The 13,823-nt window shown below is 45.6% G+C and overlaps 1 protein-coding gene across 6 annotated transcripts in view; it reads right to left on the bottom strand.

The window, feature by feature from the left end:
• LDAH (lipid droplet associated hydrolase) overlaps window positions 1–13,240 on the bottom strand; it is a 202,121-nt gene extending 188,881 nt beyond the window's left edge. For 3 of the 6 annotated variants that reach the window (XM_025189098.2, XM_075923427.1, XM_014577950.3), the window contains exon 1: window positions 4,312–4,451. Coding sequence is in view for 2 of the 6 variants with exons in the window: in XM_006131858.4 (XP_006131920.1) it covers window positions 4,312–4,473; window positions 13,050–13,083 (196 nt within the window). In the remaining 4 variants the exon portion in view is untranslated. Of the gene's footprint in view, window positions 1–4,311; window positions 4,474–13,049 lie in introns of those variants that run through there. The other 3 variants (XM_006131858.4, XM_006131859.4, XM_025189097.2) reach the window with 3 other exon arrangements.
• Between the last annotated feature and the right edge of the window lie 583 nt (window positions 13,241–13,823).

The raw sequence follows: 13,823 nt of genomic DNA, 5'->3' as shown, positions 1-13,823 counted from the left end.
ACAATCCTGATTAAAAAGTTAACCAGTTAAACAGAAGGTTAAAAATTCTGTTTAAACAGTTAACTGTTCTCCCTCTAGCTTTTGCAAACTGTTTGAATCGCAAAATGATAAATGATTATTTCCCCACAGTGGAATTTCCACACAAGTTAACTGGTTACCCATAGCATTCCTATTTACATTTTAACAGCATTAACCCATTCTCTCTTCACCAATGACCCACTGTGTTAGCAAATAGTCAATGGACAGACATTCAGAATGTAACAATCTATATAACACGGAGTCCTATTATATGCAGCTCACACAGCAAGACCTACAGTTAAAATTTTCTAACACTTTAAATTAAAATATTATTTTCAGTTGCTTACATATAAAATATTGCAAAACTGTATGGGCCGAAACTTTGTCTGTTAGTCACCAGCTTAAGGCACTTTCCAGACTTTCTGGAAAGTTTCAGCTAAAACAGTTCAGTTGCTTTCAAAAACAAGGTGAGGGGGAAATACATTGTTTCGGCCATGTTAAAAATTCTTACAACTACCTTACAATTGTTTTGGAAAGAAACTCTAGAGTCTCCGTGCTTTGCAGCAGGGAACTGAAATTTGGCACGAGGGTCATGCTTGTTTTAGTGATGTGCCTCATTTTGGCCTTATTTAAAAAAAGAAAGAACCCAAATAATTCCTAGTTATAAACTACTGAAAAAACTGCACTTTGTATATGCTCAGTATTAAGAATGTGGAGGTCTAAAGAGTCTGTCCATACCAAGCATACACCATCTCCCTCACAACCTTTATATGTTAACCAGATGGCAAAAGCACCATCCCCACAAACCAAACAATGTTGCATGCACCATTCTAGGGCTGCGTAGGCCTCCTATGATTGCTCCTCTCCACTGTTGTGTGTCAGAGTGGGGCTAGGTACAAGAACTGAGAGCAGGCAGATTATCGACTCTGTGCACCAGTGCTCCCTCCGCCAGGCAGAGAAGTGGAAACATCATGACTTCTTTGCATAGGGATAAGAAAATGGCACAGGGGTAGAAAAGGAGCACATGAGAAAAGGAGTCAATAATGCAGATGGTTGAAAATTTCCAAACAAAACTTTTGGGTTTTGATCATAAAATACTAATTGTTAAAATCCCAAACTCTTCATGGGAATTAACTGGTTTGACAACACTTCCATTGGGAAAGGCTTTCCAGGTCCAGGATGTAATTGCTGGTTAAAATCTATGCCAGAATATCTGATGGATAGGGTACTCACCGGGGATGAGGGAAAGCAGCAGAATTTGAACATCCCACCCACTGGTTACTGGCTAGTTAAGGCAGATGTCTCTCTGGTTTTGCATGAAAAACTCTGAAAAATTCTGGTTTCACTCTGATGTAGAATGGAAACATTTCTGAAATCTCTAAAAGTTTCATGGGAGGGGGAACCTATTTCCTGCTCTAGCTGGAAGTGGGAAAGAGCAAGGAATACAGATGGAAACAGGGGAGTCAGGGCTGGGACTGTTGTTGAAGGGGAAAGGAGTATCAGGGGTGAAAAAAGAACTTTGGGGAAAAAAAAGAGTATACGACCATGTAATTAAAGACGATCATAATACTTCTCACAAGAGGACCAAAAGAAGGTTGCACAGGAAACCTTAATTCCAGCATTTCCTAACTTTTGAGTGCTTGGAGAAAAAAAACTTGACATTGGCTTTGCTTCAGTCAATATTTAACTTCCCAGGTCAAAAAATATTGACAATCACCTTAAGAGAAATTAATACATGCATAATTTATCTTCAGAATTGCATCTTGGTTGGTTACTCTACAGCTGCTACTGCTAGGGCAAAGACTAGTACTGTAAAGAGATCACTGTATCTATGGTAAAAGTTAAAAATTGAAAGACGCTTTAACACATAAGAAGGTACTTTGTTAACTGCTAGGAACCAGGAGGTCATTATTGCTACTATAAACTGAAAACGGAAAAAACAATCATCTGGTTATGGGGCTGGGGGAAAGCCAAGGGCTCTCAGCTCCTCCAGCTGGTTACTGACTGCCAGGAAATGCCCTCACCATCGTTCATTATTCTTTGGTCCAAATCTTGTTTAGCAGCCTGTTTCTTTTAAAAAAAATGTTTTCACAGACAGGGGAACTTCCAATTTGTACAGAAAATAAATGGCAAAAACGTGAATCAACTGTTGGTAAAGGCTCCCAGACCGCAAGACCAAATGTTGCTATGAACGTTTCACTTCAGTTCCTTCCGGGTGTTTGCTTGGTCAAAAGAGTTACAAAGTTTCTGCAAAATAGATCTCTCAAAAACTATATAGCGCTGCATCCCTCTGCTTCACAAACAACAATTCTTTTCCCTTTTCCACCACTTGAAGGCAGGAGCAATGTTTAGGAAAGTATCAACAATATACAAGGAACATTTATTTAATTCAACGGACCTTTTTATCTTTCCAAAACTACATGTGTTGAAAGTAGACTGCATGCTACAGACTTTGGTCCCAATCCTGTTCCTTTGAGGAGCTCTGCTGATTTCAGTGGGAGGTCTGCTCAGACAGAGGTCACTGTAGGAACAGATTCTGCCACCCTTACTAATGTTACCTAGTACCTTTTAAGGAATGTAAGGGAACAGTTGACTACTCTCATATGCTTATCGGGTAGTCGAGTCAACTACTTGCTTCCTCCCCCCTGCTGCCTCTGTCAGAGGCAGTGGGAGAGGGGGATGCATTTAAACTTCAGAGTCACAGCGGATGTAGAGAGCACCCCTCCCCCGTATCGACTAATTGAGTAGTCCACGGTAATTCCATCGACCACTCGATTAGATGATTAACCTCAATTTAACATCCCTAGTACTTTTCACCAGTTGTTACCTTGAAAAGGTGGCACGGGGCTGATTTTTACTCATTAGGAGCATTATTTCTCAATGATCAGTTAAATAGTGAAAATCTTAACACTAGCTGATGCATTAAAACGAAATGATCTCCCAACTCCAGTACACGCCACACAAAACATAGTGCCCAAATCCCAAAGAGATATGCCCAGAAGTATCAAACACACACAACTCTAGGGGAGCCTTCCAGAACCTGCATATGATTCAAATGATGGAAATTGCATGGCTGTTGTTTTTGGTTTTTTTAAACTTTGCTTTGTTTTGCTGTAGAAATGGAGATAACATTTTAGGGCATGTTTTTAAAACACTTTTAAATATGTAATATGCTTTTCACCAATCACAGTCCAGAAATAATATATATTTGTATTCAGTGTATTTCACACAATTTACATTTAGAGACCTGATGCTAAGATGCCAAATACCACTGAAATAAGACCAGCACATCTATTTTTAATGATGCAACTTGTGTCCAAATACACCATACCCCAAACAATTAACCATTTTTTAATCTGTCCCTGAATAACTGTATAGCCCTAGAGAACATTTAAGAACTTTTTTAGTCAAACACATGAAAAGGAAGTAGAACACCACAAAGGTTGTTCATTGCCTTACTGTTTCTCAGGCAATGATCATTAACTCTGAAGTACAGTACTGTGATAGAGAGAGAATAGAGTTAAAAGGTACCAAAAGAGATGGCCCCCTCCTCCAACATAAGCAATCACTATTGAATTCACTCAACATAATAATAATTGTTATGGTATACTTGGTCATTGGAGGCTAGCACTTGCTTTCACTAATGTCAATGGCAAAACTCCCACCAATGATTTTGGCTCTTAAATCTTAATTCTATTTAATCTGGCAAGTATTATCAACTTTGATTCTACAAAATATAAATAAATGTGAGCAATAATCTTGGATATTTTTAAGATCATTTGATCTAAAGGGTAGTTTAGACTCAAAATCTAGAATTGCTTTAAAGAAATCTATAACAAAACTAATAAGAAATTATTTTATTTTAAATTGCAGTTGGAACGTTTCTCTGTAACTTTAACGATTCACTGGACGTTTGTGCAAGGCTGATGAGGTAACATTATACTAAAGGACAAGAGTTGCAAAGTGAAACTGACCAGAAAGAAGAGCAAAACTGCTCACTGTGCTTCAACTATTCAAGATAAATATGATGCAGAAAGCAAGTGAACTGGATAAGAAGCACATCAGAATTTGCACATTTTCAGTTTTATTCATTTAAAGTACTACTTGTAATATAGATCTTAAGAAACCAAATGAATGAAGACTTTGTGATTAAAGTATCAAGAGTTTGGGTTCTATTCCTGCCTCTACCTCAAATTCCCTGTGTGATGTATTGGATAATTTTGTCATATTTAATTTTAACCACCCACCAAGTGTCCTTTTCATGACAGCATTGGATTTTTTTTTTAAACTTACCTGGAATAATCAGAAATAAGAGTCTCGGGAGAGTTTTACTTTCAGTTTCCAAGAGGTTTTTCCAAGGCCCACACTTTAAGACTTGAGTAGCAGCTCCACAACAGTAAATAAATTCTTCATGCAGAGGGACCTGCTCTTCTGATCTTGGTCTCCTACTCTCTGCTAAACAGAAGAAGAGGCTGTTATAAATAAATTATTTACTGATATATTGTAATTAGCACTTCACACACGCTGTCATTAAATTATAAATAATCAAATAAACCCAGTTCCTACCTCCAGTGTTCCACTAAAATAACAGCTGCTTTTGTATAAAGATACAGAGGTCACTAAGTTGGGGGTACAAGATGCTCGTACATATTGATCAATTGGGGAGTAACACGGTACAACTGTTATCCCTGCTACATGTCTGGGTCAGTCCATCTTGCATTACATTTTATGTTGCAAAGCGTACAGTGCAAAGACCTACTGAGCTTTTCTGGACAAAAAGAAATCACCCCCAGTGCTATATATTTATAAGTCTCAGATAGGTAGCCGTGTTGGCACCACTCCTTCAGCTAAGGATGTGAACAACTAGTCGACTGTCCAATAAGCAAATGCTTATTGCACCGTTTCTTAAACTGTGGGTCCTGACCCCTCGGGGGGTTGCGAGGAACTGAGAGGCTGGTTGCAGCAATGGAGAGGGGGGTCGCGAGCAACTGAGAGGGGAGTCGCGGTATCACAAGCTTGAGTACCCCTGGCTTATTGGATAGTCAACATACTAGTAGACTAGTTGCTCCCCCTTGCTTCCCCCACCTTGTTGCCTCTATCAGAAAGAGGCAGCAAGGGGGGGCGGGGTGGGAAGAGAACGGGATGCTTCAAAGCAGCAGCGCTGCATGGAGCCCGGGGCCAGACCCTGGGCTCAATGTGCCCATGTGCAGCCCGGGGTCAGGTGGGGACTCCCCCACTAACCCCCGGCTCCATGCAGTGCTGCGGGTTTGAAACGCCTTGGGGAGCACAAAGGCCCAGTGCTTTCACCTTTGAAGTGTAGCAACAGTCCCAGGGCTACATTTCAAAGGCGGAGGCACCCTTATCAACTAATCCAACAGTCAATGCAAATTGCATCAACTATTCAATTAGCCAATTAATCTAAATTTAACATCCCTACCTTCAGCCACAAAAGATCGCATGTCTCCCAGCTCAGAGACTCTTCGTTGTTTTTACATATTTACAGTTTTTATTTTTGGTGGATTAGCAGGAAAGAGATCAACAGAGAAGGATTATTTTACACTGACTAAAACAGGACAAGGAGAGCATCATTCAACACGCTTTCAAAAATGAGAGTAACTCCACTGACTCAGATGCTTGAAGTCAGGCTAATACCTTGCTGAACTGAGGCCACAGTAACACGAGTGGGTTCTGTGCTAATGCACGATAGATGCATTGCTCCAAACTTCCCGTGTCACTTCTTAGACAAATCACTCATTAACTTTTCCATGCCTCAGTTTATCACACCATAAAATGGTAAGGAGTGGTGGGAAGAGTAGTAACAAAGCACAACATTTATATAATGTTTTGATAGCTGTACTTGGAAGGCTCTAATATTCAAAATGCTATAAGCTATATAACAAGACATGACTGCAAGTTGACATTACCGACAAAGTAACCAAAGTAAAAGCATCACCATAAACACGAAGCGGTCAGTATAAAATCTTAAGTACTTTAAGCCTTGTTCTACACTAGGGCATTATTTCGAAATAACCCCCGAGGTCAAATTTATAAGCAGAGCATCCACATTACCAAGCCCATTATTTCAAAATAACAGGCCGCTTATTTTAAAATCTGTGCTCCTGCTTTTCTTAGGGAATTACACTAATTTCGAAATAGTTACCTCGAAATAACCAGAGTGTGGAAAGCTCAGGTGTTGCTATTTCAAAGAATTGGCCTCCAAAGTCTCTCCCAGCTGCAGCTCTGAACGCTCTGGCTACACCTGGCTTCTCCATTGTTCTCCTCCACCTGCAGAGCTTAAAAATCCCAGCAGCAGCAGAAGGGCTTGTCCCACGTGGTGAGCTGTGAAAGCTCCATGCAACACAGCAGCAGTCGAGGCAGCCGTAAGTGACCCCTACACTCCATTAAATCCTCCCGCAGCTGCCACCACTACTGCTGCTCCCTCGGCTGCCACTGGTCAGGGATGCAGGAGAGCTCCGACCTGGACCGGTGTGGAGATCCTGAACCTCGCTGAGGTCTGGGGAGAGGAGCCCAACCTCCAGGGTCTCTGCACCAGGAAGAAGAATGCAGAAGCATATGACCGGGTTGCCATCAGCCAGGCCAACAAAGGACACAGCTGGACACTTGACCAGTGCCAGATGAAAAAAAAAAAAAAAAAAAAAAAGAGCTCCAGCAGGCCTACCACAAGGCTAGGGAGCAGAGCAGATGCTCCTGGGCAGCACCACACAGCTGCCACTACTACGTGCAGTTGGATGCCATCCTGGGAGGGGAACCAGCCACATGCATGGCTGTCATCATCAAGTCTGGCCAGGACACACCCACCATCAGGCTCCAGGAGGACAAGGTGGTGGAGGATGAGGCGGCATAGGATGCAGCCAGCCAGATGACCATGCCCACAAGCCAGGACCTGCTCCTCACCCTGGAGCTGGTCTCCTACTAGGACATCTCCAAGGCTTCGGAGGAACCTGGGGAAGGAACTTCAGATGAGTTCTATAATTTATCTACACCCGGAGGCAGGCGACAGGCTGCATGCTCCTCTCTTGGCCTACTCAGCCTGGGGGCTGCACAACAGCCTGTGCAGATGGGTGTACGTGATGCACCAGTCCGGAGCACTCAGTCCAATGATGCTCTCACACAAGAAACCCTTGGTCCTGCTCACAAAGTTCCCGGAGAGGCCTTCCTTATTCTGTGAGATACCTGTGGTGGGACACCTTCCCACGACAAGCAACCACTAAGGCATCTGGGGTCATGGAACCACATAGCAGTGCTGCATACAGCACAGGGTCATACCATAAGAACAGCCATACTGGAACAGAACAATTGGGCCACTAGCCCAGTATCCCGTCTAGCCCAGTATCCCGTCTGCTGACAGTGGTGAATACCAGATACCCCAGTGGGAGGGAACACAACAGGAAATCCTCACGTGATTCCTCTCCTGTCTCCCATTTCCAGACAAACAGAGGCTAAGGATACCACTCCTACCCATCCTGGCTAATAGATTCATGGAGATTAGGTCCATCAATGGCTATCTAGTTCTTTTTTGAACCCTGTTAAAGTCCTCATCTTCACCACATCCTCTGGCAAGGAGCTCCACAGGCTGATTGTGCACTGAGCAAAGAAAAAACTTTCATTTGTTTTTTTAAACTTGCTGCCTATTAATTTCATGTGATGATTCTTATCTTGTGGGAATAAGTAAATAACTTTTCCTTATTTACTTTTTCCACACCAGTCATGATTTTATAGACCTCTTTCATATCCCCCCTTATTCTCCTCTTTCCTAAGCTGCAAAGTTCAAGTCTTTTTAATCTCTCTTCATATGGGACCCGTTCCAAACCCCTAATCATACCCACACTCAGTCAGCATCCACTCCCGGTCAAGCACGGTGATACAGAGGAACCTGATCCCATGCATGGGACCTAACCAGGGGATGAAGAGGTGGGAAAACCAGTATCTCTATCTCTGGCAAGCAGCGTCTGTTGCTCATGCACCCTTCCCCAAACACAAACCCTGTCCTCCAGCCAGCGAGGATAGAAGTTCTCTCTCTGCAGGATGCCATCAATGCCAGACCCAAGGTGTGTGGGATACAGTAGAAAGCCAAGCCTCTTTCTGTCTCTCCCGTATGACAATGAATATTGATGGGAAAAAGCGCAAAAGCGAGGCAATTGAATTAATCCAAACTAAAAGGGCTACTGACATAACTCAAGAATAATATAATGCCTGCTAAACAAAAGAAGCGTGGAACTGGAAATCAAGAAACCAAAAATAGTATGTCAGAAACAAAGCCTAACTGTTGAACAAAAAATGAAGGGAAGGGCAATTCCAGCCATCACTCCCTTTTGGAGTCCTTTTTAAGAAAAACAACAAGAGCCACTTTGGGAGGAAAATTGATAGAGCAGGCAGATGCAACCATTATTGACTGAAAGAATAGAAAGGAGTGAGCTTTCCATTATGACTGCCCCCTTCCTCCCCTCACATCTCCTGGCACCATGGGATCCAGCATAACATCATTGGGTCTTAAATCATTAGAGACATGTAAGTGTAACCAAGGGTATGTCTACACTAGCCCCCTAGTTCGAACTAGGGAGGCTAATTCAGGCATTCGAAGTTGCAAATGAAGCCCGGGATTTAAATATCCCGAGCTTCATTTGCATCTTCCCGGGCGCTGCCATTTTTAAATCCCTCTCCTTGTAGAACGAGGTGTACCGGTAGTTCGAATTAGAGATCCTAATTCGAACTACCTACTCCGGGCCGTGTGTAGCCGCGGGCACGGAGTTCGGACTAAGGGGGATTTAAAAATGGCGGCGCCCGGGAAGATGAAAATGAAGCCCGGGATATTTAAATCCCGGGCTTCATTTGCAACTTCGAATGCCTGAATTAGCCTCCCTAGTTCGAACTAGGGGGCTAGTGTAGACATACCCCAAGAGCCTGGGCTCACTGGTTAACCTTCACAGTTACACGCAGGCTGTAGTTCAAATGCTTTAACCTTTTCTCTTCCCTCTCTCTTTTCCCTGTATCGTTAATAAAAGCATTTTAAATATTTTAATGATGCATTCGTCAAAATAAAAGGATGCGTTACCCTTGTTTTATTAAATTGCTCAATACTCACAAATCTACAAACTTCAGTACATGGTAGTGGTTTTGTTAGAAAATCAGTGATGTTAGCTGGGATTCACTCTGAGGTAATAGAGTTCAAAATCTAGTCTAACTACCTTGCTCTGAAGAGTTTACATACAATCTGATCCTACAATATTTTATTCACAGAAGCAGTGAAATTCTGGTCCCAGTTAAGTCAATTACTAGACTTCTTTAGACTTTAGTAGGGCCAGGATTTCACTTAAGAATTCCAATGGGACATGAATGAGGACCACCGACATGAATAGGATTTCAAGGATCAGTTAATAAATCAGACCAAAAAAAATAAAATAAAAGAAGGAATACAAGAAATTTAGTTTGTATTGATAGGCCAGAAACATGTCCTTTTGGTTAGGATGTCTTTTCTTGCTACAGTTTTAATACAGCAGGACTTGGATTTCATAGCATGTGCATGCTGTAGTGTCAACTTGGAAGCAAGAATGAATGCCAGAAGAAAGGACAATTAAGCTGATAAGAATTTATATCGCAAACATTTCTAATTAGTATCTAATAAAAAATACTATGAAACAATACTCAGCAATATTATTGCACAAACCCAGTGTTTTAGCTCCAGGCTGCTGAATATTTTCGTTATGATTTATCATAACAAACTACTGAAAAATATTGTCAGAAAAGAAGTTTATGTTCTTCTGCCCAAGTGAGGTCAGTATTATCCAGCCCTGTAAAAACAAAAACAAACAAAAACGGAGGGCCACATGTTCAGCTGGCATAAATCAAAACCTCTCCACTGACACTGTCTTCAGACATTAGATGATGGGTGAGCAAAAGGGCCTCCACAGGCTGAATCCGGTCCACTAAGCAGGTGGATCCAGCCTGCAGAGACCCTGCTGCTCCCCTACCCCCAGGCCAATCAGGGCCTGGGGCTGGGGGGAGCTGCATGAAGCTTCCTTCGCCCTGCCCTGCGAGGAGCCCGCGGTACTTCAAATTGCCACGTGCTCCTCACAGGGCGGGAGGAGGCTTTCTGTGCTCCCCTACCCCCAGGCCCTGATTGGCCTGAGGGTGTAGGAGCGGGCCAAGCCTCTTCCAGGGCATGGGTGCTTAATGGGAAGGGGGGGGACAAAGGGGCACCCCCATCCCCAGACCAATGATGGTCTGGGGCTGGGTAGCCCCACCCCTTTCTGTTTAGGCCTTGCCCCTCCCAGGGTGGTCCAGGGCTACTTCAAAAAAAATTTAAGTGGCCCCAGGGCAAAAATTATTTCTCACCCCTGCATTAGATTATAGTTGTAGGAAGAAGAGAACCTGAGGCCAGATTTACACTAGCGGAGAAAAATCAATGTAAGATAAACAACTTGAGCTACATAAATTGCATAGTTGGATTCGAGGTACCTTACATCAATTTTCTGTGACAGCCACATTCTCCTGTGAATTTCCCATACTCTCTGCAACAGTAAGGAGTACAGGCAGTTCCCGGGTTACGTACAAGATAGGGACTGTAGGTTTGTTCTTAAGTTGAATCTGTATGTAAGTCGGAACTGGCGTCCAGATTCAGCCGCTGCTGAAACTGATCAGTTTCAACAGCGGCTGAATCTGGACGCCAGTTCTGACTTACATACAGATTCAACTTAAGAACCCCAGGCATCCCCAAGTCAGCTGCTGCTGAAACTGATCAGCGGCTGATTCCAGAAAGCCCGGGGCAGGGGCTTCCTGTAGTCAGCCACTGGTCAGTTTCAGCAGCGGCTGACTTGGGGACGCCTGGGGCAGAGCAGCTGGGGTGCTGCTGGGTTGCTCCAGTAGCGCCGCCGCTCCTCGGCGCTACTGGACCAACCCAGCAGCACCCAAGCTGCTCTGCCCCAGGCGTCCTGATTCAGCCGCTGCTGAATCTGACCAGCAGTGGCTGAATCAGGACGCCTGGGGCAGAACAGCTGGGGTGCTGCCCGGTTGGTCCAGTAGCGCCCAGAGCGGCACTACGGGACCAACTGGCAGCGCCCCAGCTGCTGTACCACAGGTGTCCGGTGCAAAGCCATGGAGCACGGGGGCAGCGGGACAGCCCAGACGCGCCGTGGCTGTCCTGCTGCCCTCGGGCTCCGTGGCTTTGCTCTGCTTTGCTCCCCGTCCCCCTGGTCTGTCAGATTCAGCCACTGCTGGACGCGTCTGGGCCGTCAGCTGATCGCGCGCTCCGCGGCTTGGCTCTGCTTTGCCCCCCCCCCCCGTCCCCCTGGTCTGCAGACCGGGGGGGGGGGGGGGGGCAAAGCAGAGCCAAGCCTCGGAGCGCGTGGGCAGCGGACAGCCCTGTCCGCTGCCCATGTGTTCCGCCGCTTTGCTTCCTCTCCCCGGTCTGCTGGAGACCAGGGAGAGGAACGGCCCCGTTCGTAACTGCGGATCCGACATAAGTCGGATCCGCGTAACTCGGGGACTGCCTGTACCATAGTTCACATGGCCAGATAATACTAACCTCACTTAGTTAGCTACTTCTCTTGCAAAGATAGTTTACATAGAGTGCTGAGAGACCTCTTTCCCAGCACTTATACCATGGTCACACTTTGAGTTTAAAGAACTTCACTTTAAACTGTTAAGTGCAGACAAAGCCCAAGATTTAGGGACCTCTCTCTGAAAAGGTGGTATGATTTAGGAGAATAGTTTTCAAGCTTTTCAGATTACTGTACCCTGGAGTCTGATTTGTTTTGCATTCCCCCAAATTTCACCTCACAAACTGCTGGCTTACAAAACCAGATATAAAAATATAAGTCACAGCACACTATTCCTGAAAAACTGCTCTCTCATTTTTTGCCATATAATTATAAAATAAATCAACTGGAGTATAAATATTGCACTTACATTTCAGTGTATGTTTTATAGAGCAGTATAAACAAGTATGAAATTTTATTTGCAGATTTCACTGGTGTTTTTTATATAGCCTTTTTTAAAAGTATGCAACTATTTAGACAAGTTGATGCAACTCCTGGAAGACATGAGTACCCCAGGGGTACACAACAACCTGGTTGGTAATCACTGGATTTGTATATACCCGTCATTGGTATCTCCCACAGGCTAGTTTAGGGAGCTTCAAGACCTAGTGTACAAGTGTTTGTGCACTGCATCTAAACTCTTCCTGGGCATTGTGCAGGGAGCCTAAGTTCCTGAGTTGGGTTAGCATCTCTCAGTGTTGATCCTATTATTTTCTAAGCATCTAAAAGTAAAGTGCTATAGTACTCAGCACTGCAATGCCTAAATCCCTTTGTCAGTCCCACTCTTTGTTTATAGGGATTTAGGCCATGGAGTTTTTCTTCTTATTTTCTAGAGGCATCGTGTCCGTTTCAGATGTTATTTAGATAATATCCTGAGATATTTTACCTGAGAATTAGTAGCATCACAGGAAACAGACGACTGGGAACATTATTTACGACGCTGATTTTACTGAATGCATAGATGCATACAAATCTGTTCTGGCAACACTGTTAGTGAATGAAGCATTGAATACAATATGCTCATACAATTAGCATCCCTGCTTTGTCATGGTGTAAAAATTACGGTACACATGACTCGATATGTCCTGCGCTCTGACTGCAGGCAATATTGTGGCACCACCCCTATTCTGTCTCGCACGACAGAAAACGCCTGCATGCAACGTTCGCTAGGGAAGTGGCTGTTTCTTGCGCGATGGGGATGGTCCACATGCAGAAGCGGTCTGTGGGCATTATCCGGAACTGGAACTGATGTGTCCCAGCAGCCCCGCCGCCCCGTCCCCTGCACAGCTAGGAGCCCTGGCCTGAGCGCCCGGCAGGTGCCCGGCACAGCAGCTCCCGGACGGACAGGCGGCCCCCGGCATTGCACTACTCCCCTGCGTGGCGCGGCCGGGGAGAGGCCCCGCCCGGGCAGGAAACGTCGCTTGGGAGCAGGCAGGCAGGGAGGGAAAGCCCTGGCCTGGACGCCCCGCCACGTACCTTCCCCGGCGGCTCCCAGCATGTCCACGGCCATAGGGCTGCAGGCGCCGGTTGCCGAGCAGCGTCTGCCAAGCCGGGCGGAAGGAGGGCGACTCCCCGCTTCTTCCGCCCGGCAGCGGAGGCAGCTCGGAAGACGCCCGGGCGGGGAAGCCGGGCGCGCGCTGACGCCCCGGCCCCGCGCGTGCGCGCGACGCGCCTCCCGGTTGTTTGGCGGTTGCGGCGCCTCGGCGGACGCACGCACGTGCCCCCTCCCAGCCATCGCGCGCTGGTGACCGCTGCCGTTAGGTGCCCGTGTGGAATGGGCTGGCACGGCGCTGGGGGACAGCACCCGGCACGAGTGTTCCCTCTGAGCTTTTCCATCCCTGTGGGGATCTTTTCCATCCTGGTGCTTTCTGTGCACACTCAGGCGTGTGCCAATGTGCACCACAAATAGAAAGAACCCCCCCCCTTCCCCCCTCACACACACACCTGTGTGGGTTCTGCTGCTCAGCTGGGGGCTTTTGTCACACAATCACACAGCTAACAGGGAACACTGCCTGGCACCCTTTTGCATACCCCACACAAGGGCACTGGTGCTCCAATGCATAACCATACTGTCCAGCTGCTAGGATCCCCTGGCAGCATGGCCCCTCCACCTGCACACTTCACAGAGGAAAAGGAACACCACTGGTGCAAACTGCCTGGCCTTTTCCAGTGACTAACGGTGCCCAAAAGTGTCCCTTTAGGATCTGCTTGAGGGTGACTTGTCAATACACTGCTTTTCAGCCCATCCAG

Source organism: Pelodiscus sinensis, chromosome 3 (genome assembly GCF_049634645.1).
Source record: "Pelodiscus sinensis isolate JC-2024 chromosome 3, ASM4963464v1, whole genome shotgun sequence".
NCBI lineage: Eukaryota > Metazoa > Chordata > Testudines > Trionychidae > Pelodiscus > Pelodiscus sinensis.
This window is presented reverse-complemented; position numbering and strand designations above follow the sequence as displayed.